Raw genomic sequence first — 17,341 nt, 5'->3', positions numbered from 1 at the left:
TGAACCGGTGTGGATATAAGGTACAACAATTCCTGGCCCTGCACTGTCCTTTGACTGAAACTTAAAACCGCGGTTCCTTGTATCTGGTGTCTATGCTAGGGCAGGTTAAAGACCCCACCAAGAAAGAGAAACATGAGTAGCTTGTGTGGACTCCCCCTCCTTGGCCGAAGGCCCTGAGCATAGTAGTCAGTGATGACTGTGTCCCAGTAAATGGAAGAAGAAGAAACATTGCTGATGCTGAGAGAGTGGGCAGCATATTTTAAATTCATTCAAATACATTGTACACTGATTAATCGATGTAAATACAATGCTCAGATAACACATGTCAGATGTTTCAATTCATGTTCTAAAAATTATGCCGCATACATGTAGGTCATTAATGTATTGCCCATTTTTTAAAAATCTTCGGCTGCCTGAGTATATACCCTGAGTAGTGTTGGCTCTATCAGCCAACTGTGCTAATAGCTGTAGTCTTATCTAGCCAGGCATTAATCATGACTGTGTGTCCTTTGTAATTTTGCATGTTTCTGAGTTGAATAAATTTTAAAAGAAAATGTCAATCCAGCATCAAATTGTAGCCCCAGTACAATTATAGCCACTAGTCTCATCTTGTCTCTTCACTTTGCATATAAGGTAGAGTGGTACAATTCTAGAGCCAGTACAATTATAGCCACTACAGTGTAGAATACTTGGTAATACACATAGAGGCTAGACCCAGGCTATAATTGAACCACCTTGGCGTACTTAGTGAACTTCAAACAGAATTTTTTTTAAATCCAAGCACCAGTACAGAAATAGTCTATTATCATCTAATTCTTCCAGTATCGCTTGTAGACAACAGGATGAGCTGTCTTGCTGAACCGTCTGTTTGATCCCGAGTCGCGGCGTCCAGTATCTGGATCGTCATCTTCTCTGGTTGGTATGATCCGGATGCTGGTGTGTTCGGAGGCACTGTCGAATGTCCCAAAGATGAACCTGCCTGGTCCATAGCAGGAATGCTTAGCCAAGATGAAGTTTGAGAACACCTGGTTGTAGGTTGCAATGTCAAGGACGTACGTGTCTCTCTGGAACCAAAGCCAGAAGAAAACAGGATGTAAACTATAAATCATGAATACATCAGCCTAGATGACTTCACTTTACTGTGGTTGAAAGGGGTGCCTCTCATCCATGTTTAAAATACAGTTCTTCAGTAGACAGGAGAGTGTTCATCAAGGGGAGCTATTGCCCCCAAACCTCTCCGAAAAAAATAAATTTCATGCAGATTCGAGGTGAAAATAGTGTTCCACACAGGCCAGTATTTATATTGTCTCTGAGCAATTAAGATGAATAAAGGAGTCACTGAGAGAATCTTTATGACAATGGTACCCTTCTTTAGATATCAACCTACGTCTGTCATTTGACCATGTGCATATGTGGCCAACTCCTTAGTGTCCCTATCCTTGATTCCCATAAAGCCAGAGTAGAATTCCTCGAGCTCCTCAACATCAATTTTGGCATCACCTGAAAAAGGACAACCGACTTTCAGCTTAATCATAGAAGGATCCCTGGGTCATACTTCTTTTGACCGAAATCAATTTGTCAGAATAAGAAGTTTGGGAGGTCCTATCGTCTCTTTCCACCAGAATCAAAGAGTGTAGTTTTTGCCAATTAGGTGGTTCATCTTCTATTCAGCAAGATAAGTTTGTGTCCATATTCCTGGTCCATATTCTTACCTTTGACTAAAACTCAACAAGGTAGTTTACCCCCCCACCCCAACTTTTTTGTCATTCAAACAAAAAGGGAAAAGGTTGGCCAATTCCTTTGGACTGAGTTGGATGGCATTGTGAAGGACTTCTAAACGTTTCCACCTGAACTTACTTTTGAAATCGACAATGTCGAAAAGGATCTTTGGGAGAAGCTGCAGCCAGACCGGGAAGTCTTGCATGCCCATACAACCACGGATCATGTGCTCCCACATGGCTAACCATTCTTCTTGGCTAATTTTGTCTGAAACAAGATAGAATCCTACACTATAGTCCATTTCACGAAAAAGGATAATCTCTGCAGATTTTGTTGGATTTAATACAAATTCAGCAGTTGAACAGAAGGAATACCCGCTTTGGCAGCATTGGACAATACATGTACATGTCCATCATCGCGAACGCGTTATTAACAGAAAGACAGACAACTTTTTCCTGCCATAGTTCTTTTCCATGCAGTGCCATATGCTCTGAGTGAAATGATGAATACCAGAATATAGATAGATATAGAAAGTGAACTTTTTAAGTATATAACACGCAAAAGTTATTATCACCAGCGAATTACAGAGCGACTCACTGGAAAGTTTGGCTATCCGTGCTATCTCTTCCTCCAGTGTCTCTCCATCTGGTTTCAGTAAGGAACCTTTCTTCTCTATCATGGTCTTGAGGAAGGTGCCGTGGAATTCCTTGCAAAACCCAGCAAGTGAGCTTGTCTCCGCCCATTGGGTGTATTCCATAATTTTCTGAAGACATATAGCAATGGCAATTGGTTCGTGTTGTACAACCAAGAAACTACTGGAAAAGCACCAAACACGGTCGGAAAAATACTTAACGGATCAATCAGAAGAAGAACAATCATAATGAAGTGAAAAGCCGCTCATTCCTTTAAGAGTTGATCATCATAGGATCATGTAACACTATTTTGGCTATCTTCGAATCCTAAAGTAATAAAAACTTCCTAGAACTGAAGTGAATGTCCATTTGAAACCTGGGAGGCTGTTCTATGGAAAAGCAAAAAACAAACTCTCACCCTTCGAATTGGCATTCACTTCGAATTGAAAGAGTCCTTATTTCTTTAGATTTCAAGCTCTAGCCAAAATATGAATCCGCATCCGAGGCTGGTTGGCAACAACGAATAGCAGCTTGAAATCTATAACTGGGTGGGTTGAAAGCATTTTTTCGGATTTTTGTTGGATGTTTGGAAAGTGGAAAGTTACCAGGAATAAAACAACAATACCTTTAATAAAGCATTGATGTCATCATCGTCTATGAAACCATCTTTGTTGATGTCTGAATGATAATGAGTGTAATATGAATGTGTCAGTACATTCATTATAAAGTATTCATCTTGACGTACGAACAGATTCATATTGACAAATAAGTTCCGTAATAGGATCGAGTCCAGCTTCGAGACATCCACTATTAATAGGCCTACGTTCCATGAACCCATTTCCGTGTGCCCTATTTGAACCCATGGTATACCCTCTAGAAACAGCATCCTATTACCTTGGATGGATCTAGGAGACCAGACAATTTTATTATTTTATTGTTCGCCTTTAGAATGCATGTTGTTAAGACACAACCTGCTGCTCTGGCGGGCCGCTGGGCTTTATTAATCTAGGCAAAATCAATATCACATGAAATGCAGTTAAGGCCTACACTATTTTCATGTCATGAGGTTTGCTCTACACCCGGGGCATGCATATCATTGATTGACCTTGTTTTATTAATGGATCAATCACACGTCCGCATACGATATAATTTTTTCATTAGTAGACACAAAAATGTCATGTACAGATTGACTTCACCCAAGAGTTCTAATAATGGGTGTCGAAATAAACATGATACACTTTTGAGATTAAATACATGTAGGATCAAAACATCATTCACATTTATATAGCTCAGGCATTTCCATTTTGATATTTTACCCTGAGCGCACAATATTCAGTTGATTAAATTGCATACTCGGTATCAACTCAAGTTAAATGTCAGTTTTTCGCCTTGCTTTACTTTTGATAACGAATGTGGCGTTACAGTTACAAACATCTTTAGTCTGGAATAATGGCATTTAAAAAGCTGGAAATCGGTCCGCGACAATATTTAAACGCAAAACTTTAAAAGCTTACCAAAATGTTCAAAGAAGAATATGAACTTTTCCTCTTGGAACGGCGAGAGTGTCGTCTTAGCAGTTGCAGCTGAAACGAGAAGGGAAGAGAATTCAAGCCGTCGATAGAGCCGCCTGGAAGATACCCGGCAAACACGAATGCAATTCCCAACCTTGTATTTTGATTTATCACCTGTTTGGATACTGCTATAAGCTCAAGATGAGGGCGTCAATGGTATAGGCCTCGCCTGCTGCTGTTTCTTATATACATCTTTTATATATATTGTGTTGCCCCGCTCCAACCGCGTGGAGTAGGCCTGAGGATTAATCCTTCCTCGAGTTCCCCTTCCCCGTCCCTTACTCCAAGCGTTGCTTTCTACACACATGAAGATCTACACTCCGGGCGCAGTGTATCGGCCTTTTCCCTGTGGAGTAACTCGGGAGTCTACATAGGTGATTTGATTTACTGTCCTTGGTCAAGTATACAGTTGTCAAACGTAGATCAAAATGTCTTACCTGATGGTCCCACGACAGGAAGCATGGTATCGGGGTTTTTAAAACAAAAGTGGGTGTTTTAAAACCTCGAAGACAATTCAATGAATCTCAACAACTTGCCCGCAACGGAATAGTCTAATGTCTTGTAACACCGTCTAAACTGTCGTAGTTATCGTCCTAGTAAAGATAGTTCCCTCCCAGAGTTCCCATCTATAATCATCAAAAACCAAAAACACAACAAACGTAAAGCACCGATGTACGCTGTATTTATCGACCAATCTTCGTACAAAATGGTTAAACGAGTACGAACGAAGTAGGTCAAGAAGTCCCATGATGATGATTAAATAAACAGGAAAAGTATTACTGCCAATCATGGTGGTTTGTCCGCATTATTTGGGGCTCGGGAGCACAAACTACCAGTCGGATTTTTTTGTCCGCATTATTTGGGGCTCTGGAGCACAAACTACCAGTCGGATTTTTTATTGGTAATTGGTATCAATAATTGGTGAAAATAAAATTCTCTTCATTCTTTGAAACTTACCCATTTGTGTGTTCATAGCCTCGAGTTCAAATAGTCCCTATTTTTCAGCACGTTTTCCAGTCCAGCTAGCCCATGAGCCATGCAGGAGGAAAGAGAATCGCCAGTGAGATGTGTTCGTGAAGTCAGATATGCCGCCAGGTCAGTTTGCGCGTTGCAACAGCCGGCGGATGTGACACGTCGCATTCCGTTGAAAGACTATTTCTCGGCACCCTTTGATTCCATTACAATAGGATGGGAGCCGGGGATGGGAGATCTCGAATTCTATCCGGGACAACAGTATATACTCGGTAGAACAAGCAGGATAATTGGATAGATACAAAATTATTTCTCCATGCCAACGCGATTTGTCGTTAGACCAGTAACAATTCGTCCCTGAACAAAAGGGTACAGTGTATATACATAGCACATCTGTGGGCGTATTTTGATGGGCTATTTGTCCGTCAACACGTGGTATACGTTGGTTTGGCGCATCCAGATGAAATACAGCAAAACAAAATCCAAAATTCATTTCATCTCTTCGTTAATTTATGTGATCAAAGTAGAAAACGAAAAAACATATCAATGTTTCCATCAAAATAATTTGTTTTTCTGGATAGTGGGGTTAGATGCAAAAGAAGGAGAATGCTGCTTTGTTTTCGTATGAAAGTGTGGAAGAACGATAAATTTCCGGTACTCACCATTTTAACTTGATTATCAAATAACAAATGGGCAACTAAATTAAAGTGATGACAAGTTAACAAAATGATTTGTGCGAATCCACAAGAAACAAAAAGTTGAGTTGGCTTTATATCCCGTCATGAAGGTATCAATGGATGACCGTCATGCTCAATCTTAAAATGACTGTGGACATCTACAGACTTCTTCTCGGGTGATTTACAATCCTCACGAAAGTTCGAATTAAAATTTCGAACGACATTAAAGGTCATGGAGGAAACTCTGAGCCATCTAGGGAAGTCAGCCCCATGTATCTTTAGCAGTAGCTTGTGGCTTCTTTGGCGATTCAGGTCTGCCATTAGCTTGTTCCACCCGATAGTGCGACGAATGGCTCTCATCTGTGCCACTTCGGGGGCAAACACCTCCACGATGCTGTCAAATCATTCTCGCATCCTACTTCTCTACCACTTTCGAGAGAGCTGAATGTTGCTTGGGCGGTTTAGGGACCTCCCCTTGTGATGAAGATGGCACCTGAAAAATTGAAGGGACCATGTTTGAAATTGATTGCCAAAATGGACCGCCCATATACACTCCATAATCAGTCCATCGCCTCTTTTAACGAGTGATCTAAAGAGTTTACCAACACAGAAATACTTAAATGCTTCGTTGACATTAGGCTTATTTTAGCTGGTTTATCTCAATATATTGCCAAGAACAATATTCGGAATATTATTACGCACAAACTGGACTATCACGTAAGTGATGCATCGGTAAAGCACAATTTCGCAGCTTTTAAAATGCTGTAAACGTTATCCTCGTACTTCCTGATAAGGCACATGAACTGTGATACCTTTATACCAGACCTACCAATTTTCTGATGAGCTTTGGCGAATCATCCTTCAGGGCAGCTCGCAGCATCGTGGCTGCCTTTAGGTGATGCCATGCCGACATAGCTTTTTTCCGAAGCCTCTCATTGACCTCTGTTGTCTTCAAGGTCACGCCGAAGATATCCTCGTGGAGTCGTCCAAGTTCCTAAAAGTGATCGAGAAATTGAAGTTAGTAAAGTCGCAAATTGATCTTCAATAGCCAAACAGCGTCATTTTTGAGAGTCAACGGTCAACTTAACTTTGGGAAAAAAGGAAAAAGGCCATAAATTACATAGATAAGACAACAGAAACTACTATTCCATGAAGGAAACACTATCACCTTTAGATTGTTGATAAAACTCTGCGCTTCATTCCTGTCCATGTTGCCTTCTTTCACCACAATGTCTTCAAGTGTTTTCATCACATTGGCTGCCATGGCAACGTCACCACATACGTAGAAATGGCCACGTTTCTCGTTGAGTAGTTCGTATACGTCTTCACCAGTCTTTTCAAGTAGATCTTGGACGTAGGTCTAAAATGGACATCATATGGTTATAGTAAGGACCATAGATCACCTCATCTCTACTCTATGTACTCTAGCAGGTCTTGGATATAGGCCTCTCCTGGGGGGCCTCAAGACAACGAATTACCAGCGAGATCGCACATAATGCGGTCCAACTTTACAATTATGATACGAAATATTGAAATGGAAACATTTAGTTAGTTAGTTAACAAACCATGCCGTCCATGTGACCATCCAGAAGGGGTCGTGTATCAGCGCAGCTCCGGATGAGCGCGGCACACACCTACCTTTGGCTTGTCTGGCTCCCTGGACAGGGCAATGTGAGCTTGCTTTAGGTGACCATTCTTGATGAGGTTTGCTATCTCATCCCTGTAGATGTTGTCTACCTTATCTTGCCGACAACCGAAGTAAAGGATGCCATCGCCGCAGTCTTCGCCACCTATAATAGAAAGAAAAGACCGCTGCAGCATTAGTCTCTTTCGGCAACATAGGACTAAGTTAAACTGAAATTCAGTTCAATGAATTGGGAAAATAATTTTCCTTTTCAAGTGACCCTTCAAGAGTAACGAGTAATCAGCTAAAAGACCAATAATCCGCGAAACTTCGCCATACTTACTCTTCCTGGACTTGGAGATATGCTGCCAGAAACCTCTGAAGGGAGCCACGCCAGTACCAGGGCCTACCATGATGATCGGGCTGAGGGGGTCGTCTGGTAAATGGAATGATGGCGCACTGCAAAAAACCCAATAAGAATACTGGAAAAAAAGTTTTGTTGCAGAGGGTGCCGATCATTTTATGTTCGCGTTCAGCTGAGACTTCGGAGAATGGCAGCATAAAAAACCCATTCCGACAACATTCAGGAGCTGTCTTTCGCCGAAGATGCATACATGTACTTACGACTTTGTGTAACATGGCACTATTTCGCCCTCTTTGAGTCCATTGAGCCAATTTGAGCAAACGCCACGGTGCATGTTGTTGTCTTCTGCAAGAGAGGAGGCAGGAACACGTCACTTCAGCAATAGATAACGAGTTCGGCGAGGGGATAAGATAACATCATTTGATGTCGTTTATCGAGCATGTCGTCTGTTCATCCGCTCAATGTATTAGAAACCCTTTTCGTCCTTACTTACATACTTCAAAAGGCATTCCCTTCATTCAACTTTTTACTAATTCACAATCCATTCATTCGAGATGTTACTAATTAACAATCCATCCATTAAACATTTTACTATCCAAACCAGAAAATAATTGTTATAAATGCTGAAATCGACAGGCAGACTTACTTCCAGTGTTGAACTCGACAACAGCAATGGTAGCATGGCATTCTTTCGGGTATGCTTCCAAAGACGAGCTTATGCTATAAGCTCTTGGCTGCATGAGGGGGAACTGCGTCAGGACAAGTGTCGGGGGTAACTTCACTGAGGGAAATTCCTCCAGAAACTCTACCATGTTGGGCCACTTTTCATATTTCCATTCTTCGTAGGCTTTGAGATTCTAGAGATGGAAAAGTGAGATCAAACTTACAATGAACTTCCCAGAAGAAAAGAAAATTGGCAACGAACAGTCACGAAAAGGTTGATTATGCAGTGAATTACTCGTAAAGTTTAGCTTTTCTCAAACAATTAAGCTAAATTGCTACACTTGATTCAAATCTAGAATCTGTCAAAGAAGGCCGGTGCTTTAAATAGTAAGAATGGAGTAAGATATTTGATCATGTGTGCGCCTGTTTTTGAATGACCTACCGATGCTAGTGTTTCGAGTCTTTCCTTGTCGTTGTCTGCTGTGGCCAGAGTGGCAAAAAGCTTGACAAGATCCGGGGTAGGAGGCGTTGAAATGTCAAGGTAGCGACTGAGAGCTGTCCGGAACGTACACGCTGGAAGTCGGTCACTTTTTGTAAAGGTTCTTGCGCCACCTATACATTCGAGGTGATGGAGGAATAGAGGAGAACGACGTTAAAGAGAAGAAAGATGCATTACAACTCTTACATATATTTTTCGTGCAGTTTGTTGTTAATGACACCCTTGTTAAGCAGCAAGGAAACATCAGAGTGACGTCACATGTGGCGGCGGCGAATGGTGGTGATCGGGAGTATCTTCCTTTAGTTACCACCTAAAACCCACGCCCAAGTTGTCCCGTTAAAAGACTCACCAAACGGCATGGCTCCTCCCGCTCCTTCAGAGGCAACTTCGACCTCAATGATATGGTCGGCAGGAGGCCCGTTGTTAACCTTGGCAAGTAAAGCATCGACAGAGCATTTCTCATTGGTAGGGAAGATCTTGACGTGGTCGCCAGGCAGATAGGAAAGCTCCTGTTCGCTGCAAGCAGTCGACAGGCGCACAAGAATTGTCTTTCGGCTGGGGAGAAAAACAGAAAAACATTCAACACTTTCCCGAAGAAATATATTTCCATAGCATGTAAATACTTTCCTGTGATTGGCTCAATTCTGATGGCTTCAAAGTCCATGTTGGCTACTAAGACTGGGATCATGCCTATCTCCAAGCATTTCATGTAGCGTACGCTCATGCAAGACAAGACCCCGGCTTGATATTTTATTTGGTGTTGCCCAAGAACAGTTTCCTTGTGCGCGATACGCACCTTGCACGCTCATGGAGGGAGCGCACATAATGGTAGAGCGAGGGGCAGGTCAAAAGCTGTATTGTACAATATCTCAACAGTGAATGAGGAAAACTCTCCAGCGAGCCAGCCTCACCTAGAATCCTTAGACTGGAGCTGTTGCCTTGCAACGAGTGTACATGGGTAGACTGCCCTGCCATGTATCTTACTCCAGCCATCACATATGTCATCTTCCTTCTTCTCTGTCTTCTCTGTCTTCTGTTGGAGGCGGTATTTCCCAATCCTCCACGTGTCATCAGTCTTGGCCAGGATCTTTGATGAATCATGTGTGGTAGTGATACAGAAGGCGTCACAGGCAGCCTGGAAAATGGAACGATTATCAAATCAGGCCCGGATCCTTGGGAGATTGGATAATCTCGGACTTCTGATTGGCTAACAAGAGAGATGTCAAAAATTGATGCTGGAAGAGCAAGATTGCAATTGAAAAGGAAGTAACTTCACTATGGTTTTTAACTTTTTTCCCACTCTTTTCTTCTTTGCTCACCTTGTAAGTACCTCGGACCCAGTTGAGGAAGGCATCATCTTGGCCGCAAAGCTCATCTCCCTCGGCGATATCCAGGAGCTTCTCACCGCCAAGCTCATTCAGAACGTTATTCACGTAATGTCCGAAGGCGCAGAAGTTCGGATACGCAGTAGAACCGAGCGCAAATACGGAGTATCTAAATGAGGAGAAAAATATTACTGAAGAAAATACAGGGTGATCGCAATTCGAATTTAAACTTAACTCGTTAATGCGGATGTTGATTTTCCCCGAATGAACGGCACAACTTTTAGTGAGACTCCTTTATGGTATTATGGCTTGAGGAATTCGCAAGGTTATAGAAGAGTTATAGCAATCAATGCAGATGGGTACCAGCAATACTACGGCGGCCGCTAGGTGGTGCTGACTTCACTGGGGTATTGTTGTGACAGAGACGTGTGTGATTGCAGATGAACAATAAAAGGAAGAAAAGAAAAAAACACAAATGTGGCCAAACATTGGCTACTGTCGTAACTGAGTATGACAGAGAGGGTTTATAGGTGGGACTTCTAACAGAACTGATACAATCATAAGAGGTTAATGGGATAGTATCACATATACTACATGTTCAGACTGTTAACCATCAAATAGTCACTAAAGTTCGCAGTACCTATCAAGAATGTATGATATGCCTATGTCATCCATACGCTCCTTTTCAACTAAAAAGCTATTTCCAGCGTTATCGTTTTTGCTGGTACATACATGTACCTTAATCCTGTCAATGGCTTCCTAGACAAGTGCAATGAATTCCTGGAGAAAGGCATCAGACACGAAGTAAATAATAACACAATTTTTGGAGATCAGCAGATAATTTTGGGGAAAGTCAATAGAAGAAACCAAGTGAGGTACGAGTGGCTGATGAGTGGATGTACCGTCGGCACAAAATTGGATAAGCCTCCATGGGTTGACGGATGATATGTTTTCTTTGGGGTCTCATGAATATGGCAAACCAAAGCTATACTGTAGAGCTAGGATGATGGCTCAGACGGTTGTGTGTCAGTGATATAGGCCTGTAAGTGAAGAGTTCGTGTACCTTCCTCAACTGCAAGGCTAGCATTTAATACCTGTAACAAACGTATGACATTCACCTTCGATGAAGCTAAACACGTACAGTTTTTTTTTTAAATAACACAATGAGAAACGAAACGGATATTCTGATGTTAGCAAGTCGGACTTTATCAACTTTTACACCGCCCTGGCGCAGATCTTTGATAATTCTTGGGAAGCTCGCAGTCTACTCAGTTAGAATCACGTACGAGCTGGCCTGGGAATGGAAGTTAAACGTATATGTACATATAATGCTGATATCTTATAAATGCACCTTAAATTTGCAAGCTCTTTCACAGCCCCCGAGTCCGGGTCGACATCACCAGTCACATGACGATGAGCTCTCTTCTTCATGCGCTTGGTATAGCTCTCCCTCATCGACTCTCCTCTCCTGCAAGCATAACCAAACATGTATGTAAGAAATACAAAAACGGCCTTTCTTACAATATCGCGGAGGACTTATACAACAGAGGTCGAGTGTACACAGCCTGCAGCTCTGAGATCTCGATACGATCAATGGTTTTGTGAGTACCGGTAGGACATTTCAAACTTCTACACCGGGACTAAAATGTTCCCGTTTGATAAACCGTTCGGCAGTGTTGGCAACAGCCCAGCAGAGGAATGACTTGAACTTACGAGGGTAGTGCTCTTTTCTTGTTGTCAATAGTAGTTAAACGGTGCAACTGCTTGGAGAAGTCCTGTATGTATAAAAAGAACCTCTGATAAACGATGATTTAGTAAAATGATAACTTTTATGCAATTCAGACGGACACGCATACATTTCTTGCGAACGCTAATTAAGAGCGGGAAGATGTAGTGCAGCCGTCCCTGGTGTCACGGATGTATAGTGATAGATCTATGTTGGTGTATCGATAACATCACGAGTGAAAGGTCGGCACTAAGATTACGAAGACGCGCATGGTATTCTGGCCCAGCGGACATCTGCCGGACCGTCCCTTGGTCATCGCCAACGGAGAACAAGTCTGGCAAACGCCGACATCGTTAAAAAGCAACAAAAATTGGGAACAGAAGCGGAGCTGTACATCACACTGTTCTTGGATACGAACGTTAAGAGAGTTTTTACCATCCGAACTCAGAAAAAGGACTCTGCAAATAAATTAATTTTACAGTGGCATTTACATACCACTCCGTTGCCCGGTGGTTCTCCATTGCCAAAAGTGCTGGTCACAACAAGAACCATGGATTCATCTCGAAGCAGTTCGGCATCGAATTCCGACATGCACATCACCTAAGAAGTAAGGAAGAACGAAAGATTGACAAGACAGTGAAAATCTGTTAGAGGATGATTACATGTATTAGATCATGGACGAAACGCCATAGGAAGATTGGGTCATAGAAAACAGATACCTTGACAATGAAAACGGTAACTAAAACGTGCAAATCTGGATTAAATTTTTCAAATATATTTGAAGAGCGTTCGTGAGCCAGACGGAACTGATAGCACATACCCGAGCGTCAAAGGAATGCTTGAACAGATCACGGACGCGGTTGGCGAATCTCTCCGAGCGTCCTGTCTCCGTAGAGAAGAGAATAGTGCACCTCACACGGGTCTTCAGAGCCTGGCCCATCATCTTTGCCGTCAGAGACATGGCCCGGGCAACATCCCTGAAACGGATCTTCTTCTTCCTCCTCGTTCCTGGCAAGGCGGCACCATCCGAAGTGTCGTCCTTCCATACGTGTGTCTCCCAGGCATTCGGCTGAAAGAGTTATAGTCAGAAATGAATACGGGAAAGGCCGAGTTGAGTTATTCTATATGCTCTTGCGTCTAACTTGGTCGCAATGTTTACATCGGTTAGGAGTCCATTAACACTTTCAGCGACTGCATGCCTACTTCAAGAGGTTTTTGTTGGAAGAACAATTTAACATGGTTGGTTCCTCTTTCTGCCTTCAACCATTCCCAAGCTGGCATAATCCGGCCCGTGAACCATTAACGACAACTTTTACGAGGATCTATATTTCACAAGCCGCGACACTGCATGCCGCGAAGCACCAAAACGAAGTTCCGTGAGCAAGTTAAAAATACCTGATAATCATAGGACGGTTTCAGATGATAGCTGACCATCTCCTGATGGAAGACTGGCGTTATGCTGCCGCTGATCGGTGGCACGACCCACACCCAATCAGCTGGACAGCCACCTCGAAGCTTTTGCTCATTCTGTAGATGCTGCATGAATGACTCCGCTGCCGAGTGGTGATCCGTGATTGTGACTTTGGCGAGCTGAAAGAGAGTAATGGCGTGTTGCGGTGATTGATATAAGACTGGCGGCACTGGACAGTTTTGCCCAATGACTCCACTCCGCTGCAGAGTGGTGATCCCGAGCTGAAATTTTAGGAGTGAGTGGTGACGGTGACCATTATAGTAGATCAAGGAAACAAATGGGTGAAATAAGTCGACTGATGTCCGACCATAATGCTTACCTGGAAACTATGCAAAACAGCGATATTGCATTCGACGAGGGCCTTGTCTTTCCACAATGAACTCAGATTCTTGGTGTTCAAGCCCATCTTATTGGCAATCGTCTGAAATTAAATGAATGCAAATGGATTTCGATGATGTGGCAGATCTATGTGGCATTTCCTCATTCGTGCATTCAGGACTGCATCACTTCGTCTTTCGATACTGACTGAGTCTATGACTGAGCTGGAGTAAGTTCTTTTTGTCAACGCATATTACACAAAACGTAAAATTAAGAATGTATGTTTTGGCGCATGCGTTTACAAAACGGATGATAAACTTTGCTCATGCGCCTGCCCGTCTAATAATTACGCAAATGCAGTGCATCTTGTAAATATTTTAACAGAGTCTAGACATGAATAAGTGCTGATCTTCCCTTCTTTCAATTCACATTACCTCACACAAATTGTATCTTTGGGGGTCGCATAGATCCCTGGCACCAATCTCAGTCCCCATGTACCAGCCGCTGAAGGGGCAGGCAGAGAAATCGAGGCCACCACAGTCCAAGAGCATGCCCGATACACCAGGGACGGCAAACCACTTCAATCCCATCTCTTCGAACCAGGGGTACCTGAAAAACCAACTCGGGCATCATTTTGACATCTGCAGGTTTACCTGTATACAAGATATCGTAGGCTTTAGACTTATTGCAGAAGATGACTGACGATGTTGTCGCGTAAATGAATCAAAACCGGACTTCATGACCTTCCGAGTTCGTGCCTTGTCGTTCGTAGGGATTGCCAATCCAAGACATCAAGACATGAGCTAATATACCCAAGAGAAATTATTGAAAGCGTCGATGAAACCTGAACTCACTTGGGATGACTGAGATTTACTTCCAATACAAGATCAAGTGGGATCTCAAACAGGTCTGGCTCTCCACCGTTGGCCTGCAGAACTAGCGGGAGAATGTCCCACATGCCTCCCCTGCCCTTCCAACCAAGCCGCTGGCAAACCTAAAGAAGGAAAAGGACATTTCCGAAGTTAGCTTGACTTAAGGCCTATCAGCGGTGAATGTTATCTATGGCATAATGTCAGCGAGGAAGATATGAGAGACAACGAAGAAGAAAATAATGTTTAATGTTTGTTTTTTTTTAAATTTGAAAGCACATCATCAGTGATGAAGGCGAACCATATCCGAATGGCTATTTTTCAAAAATGTTAGTTCACCTTTAATGCCAGCTTGTACGATTATTTCATTGAAGGTCAACAATCATTGAACAACAGGGATGGACTATTAAAATGTGGGCGAGACTAAATTTCCTTTCGCAACAAAAGCTACTTGCACTCTCCTCCGTTCTCTCACCTCTGTGAACTCCACGCCAGCCTTGTCGCCAACGACTGTGCCATCCTCCTGCCTATACCCAGCGTACCCGATAAACTGCGCATTCCACACCCTGTAATCACGACCAGGCGACGATCTTGGGGGAAAGACCGTGATGGCTGATCTAGATTTTTTAAAACAAAAATGACTGATTTAAGGTGAACTTTTATTGATTTAACGTGGAATGAGGAGGCTCGTATGGTGTCAGAAGGAATTTACACCGAGTTTCAGAATAAGATTTTAACATTAATAACAATAAAAACCAACCTCAGCATTCCTTTATTTGTTGCATATTTGATATGGTTGCATATAGCCTCGAACATCCCAGCTGTAGTTCGGACATTTCTCGCATCGAAAAGCTGAAAAACAAATCGAAGGATTCGAGATGCGAAATGATATATGGGATGATGATATTACAATGTAGGAGCGTTATAACTTGATAATAAGATGTCGCAAGCCTTGTTACCTTATATGTATGTTTATAACATTGTTCGATGAGCCCAATTTTAATACCGCATTGGCGAAAGAATGCATCACGCATGGTATTAAGCTCATCCCTCTCTGAAGAGGAAGAGGATAACAGGACGGAATCATTGGGCAACATCGGAAGGCTCCACGCGTGTTTGACATTCAACTGATTCAGTGGGCGTTACCTTTGGGTCACCATACCTGTAGTTTTGACCACTGGATTCTTCCAATGCACCTTGCTGCGTTCCTCCAAGCAGTCCTAGCCCCGAACACCAACTCATTGTGGGTTAAGTCGTATGTACCGGTAGATTCTATTGATGCTAGAACATCTCCCAATCTCTTCGTGTGGACAGGGGAGCCACTCCTAGAGAAAAACAAATTGGTCAATGAGACAACAGATCCAGGAAAGGTGTTTTTTAAATTAACGACATCTCGCATTTTCAAACATCCTTCTCATCTGCGCACTGTTTGCAACAAGTAGACATCTCGAAATTTTGTTCCTCGCTACTGAACGCTTAGTTGTCGCCCCCGGCTTGTTGGAGCGTCAGTATAGAAGTAGATCATGTCCCCCAGGAAATGTTCCCCCGAATTCTATCCGAGGATATTCGAACATGTCATCAAATGCGTTAGTTGGTAGCGTTGGTAGAATATCGGTATAGCGTTTCTGCGGAATCCGGTGGATAATCAACATAAGGAGGCATCTCGTTGGCATTCTTCTGCTGGAGGATAACTTTACCTGTTCAGTGATGCGTAGAATTGTTCAATGAAATCAGTAGCCTGGCTTATCACATCTTCCTTTGACTTCACTTCACCTGGCTTGGTCATTCTTTGGATCCCCATGATTGAACCCATGCACCGCTTGGCCGTACATTGCGTGGGCTGAAAAAAATATCACAACTCAAAATTCAATATCAGCGCACAGTTCTTGTGATACTGACGACAATACTGTCTGTTTGCTTTTTTCGACAACATTTTTTGACTGAAATGCTCTCATGGAGTGGGTGCTCGATGCACTTTGGTCTCATCAAGATATTTTTGGTATTATCAAGGTCTTCAATCATCGTTTTGGTGACCAAAAACAGGGTAGGACTATTCACGAGGGACTAAATCTATTTCCACACCAGTTTTTACCTCCATAATCTTCTTGTGCAGGGTGTCCACAGTTTCCTCGCCAGTGGCATAGTTCCTTGTCCGGATCACCTTCTGTTCGCCTCCCCTCGGGTTCAAGAAGGGACATCCGTTTACCGTGACGGGAGGAGGTTCGACCCTGATTTGTTGATGTTGGGTAGCCTGGTCTCCATACTTCACCTCGATATCCCCGTGAACTATAACCTTTACCTGCAAGATGCAGGGGAACAGAGGCCGTAAGAATGTAGGCAGCAGCGAGGCAGGAACTGCCCGAGGAAATAGCGTGAACAGGTGAAATAAAGGCACTGGCTCGAGGGTAAGCCATACTGGCTGAAAAGACGCTGGCCAAACGTCACCAGAAAAAGTACTAAGTATGCAATTAAAAATTGTACTTGTACTCTAACACTGGTTAGACCCGAGAAAATATCATCCAGTCCAGTTAGTGTGCGATAAAGTTGGCCTCTTCTTTGACCTCGATCAGCGTCATAACAAAATGAGGACACGAGTATGAGAGGTCACGGGAATGGCCTTCAGAGGTCAAGTAACGAAACAATCAAGAACTTTTCAAATGCTTTGCACTCACCTTCCCATTCTTGTTGATAATGTTGACCGTATTTTCTTCGGCAGGCCCATTTGTTTCGCCGTTTGTGGCGTTGCCATGTCCATTTGCCCGACCATTCCTGAGGCCAGGATCAGGGGCTACGCTCGTCATGGTGGTGTAGGGCGAGGCAACTTCGCCTGAATAAATATCAAAATCGTTACCCACTTTTGCCTGTCTGTGGCGACGAAATGCCGAGGGTGCTCTAGGTATATGTGTCACAC

General features: G+C 43.0%; 2 protein-coding genes across 3 annotated transcripts; both read right to left on the bottom strand.

The window, feature by feature from the left end:
• Window positions 1–228: 228 nt before the first annotated feature.
• Window positions 229–5,021, bottom strand: LOC135482764 (sarcoplasmic calcium-binding proteins I, III, and IV-like). 2 transcript variants are annotated; one of them, XM_064763111.1, is made up of 7 exons: window positions 4,880–5,021; window positions 3,866–3,934; window positions 2,977–3,029; window positions 2,317–2,482; window positions 1,858–1,986; window positions 1,388–1,500; window positions 229–1,064 (listed from the first exon to the last, which is right to left on the bottom strand). In XM_064763111.1, exons 1-7 carry the CDS (start codon window positions 4,893–4,895, stop codon window positions 810–812), a joined length of 801 nt encoding a protein of 266 aa, XP_064619181.1. In that variant the 5' UTR covers window positions 4,896–5,021; the 3' UTR covers window positions 229–809. The 2 variants fall into 2 exon arrangements, with proteins under 2 accessions (XP_064619181.1, XP_064619180.1); XM_064763110.1 differs by lacking the exon at window positions 4,880–5,021 and adding an exon at window positions 4,360–4,650.
• Window positions 5,022–5,454: 433 nt separating this feature from the next.
• Window positions 5,455–17,296, bottom strand: LOC135482991 (nitric oxide synthase, salivary gland-like). Its single transcript, XM_064763480.1, has 25 exons — window positions 17,103–17,296; window positions 16,523–16,729; window positions 16,128–16,270; window positions 15,593–15,755; window positions 15,191–15,282; window positions 14,906–15,047; window positions 14,416–14,555; window positions 13,996–14,170; window positions 13,563–13,664; window positions 13,168–13,362; window positions 12,593–12,841; window positions 12,268–12,372; window positions 11,760–11,821; window positions 11,398–11,514; window positions 10,041–10,215; window positions 9,633–9,856; window positions 9,071–9,276; window positions 8,665–8,834; window positions 8,206–8,416; window positions 7,820–7,904; window positions 7,539–7,654; window positions 7,210–7,361; window positions 6,740–6,931; window positions 6,401–6,565; window positions 5,455–6,064 (listed from the first exon to the last, which is right to left on the bottom strand). Exons 1-25 carry the CDS (start codon window positions 17,229–17,231, stop codon window positions 5,987–5,989), a joined length of 3,795 nt encoding a protein of 1,264 aa, XP_064619550.1. The 5' UTR covers window positions 17,232–17,296; the 3' UTR covers window positions 5,455–5,986.
• Between the last annotated feature and the right edge of the window lie 45 nt (window positions 17,297–17,341).

Source organism: Lineus longissimus, chromosome 2, assembly GCF_910592395.1.
Source record: "Lineus longissimus chromosome 2, tnLinLong1.2, whole genome shotgun sequence".
Classification (NCBI taxonomy): domain Eukaryota; kingdom Metazoa; phylum Nemertea; class Pilidiophora; order Heteronemertea; family Lineidae; genus Lineus; species Lineus longissimus.
Note: the sequence above shows the minus strand (reverse complement) of the source record. Positions and strands in the feature narration are given on the sequence as shown.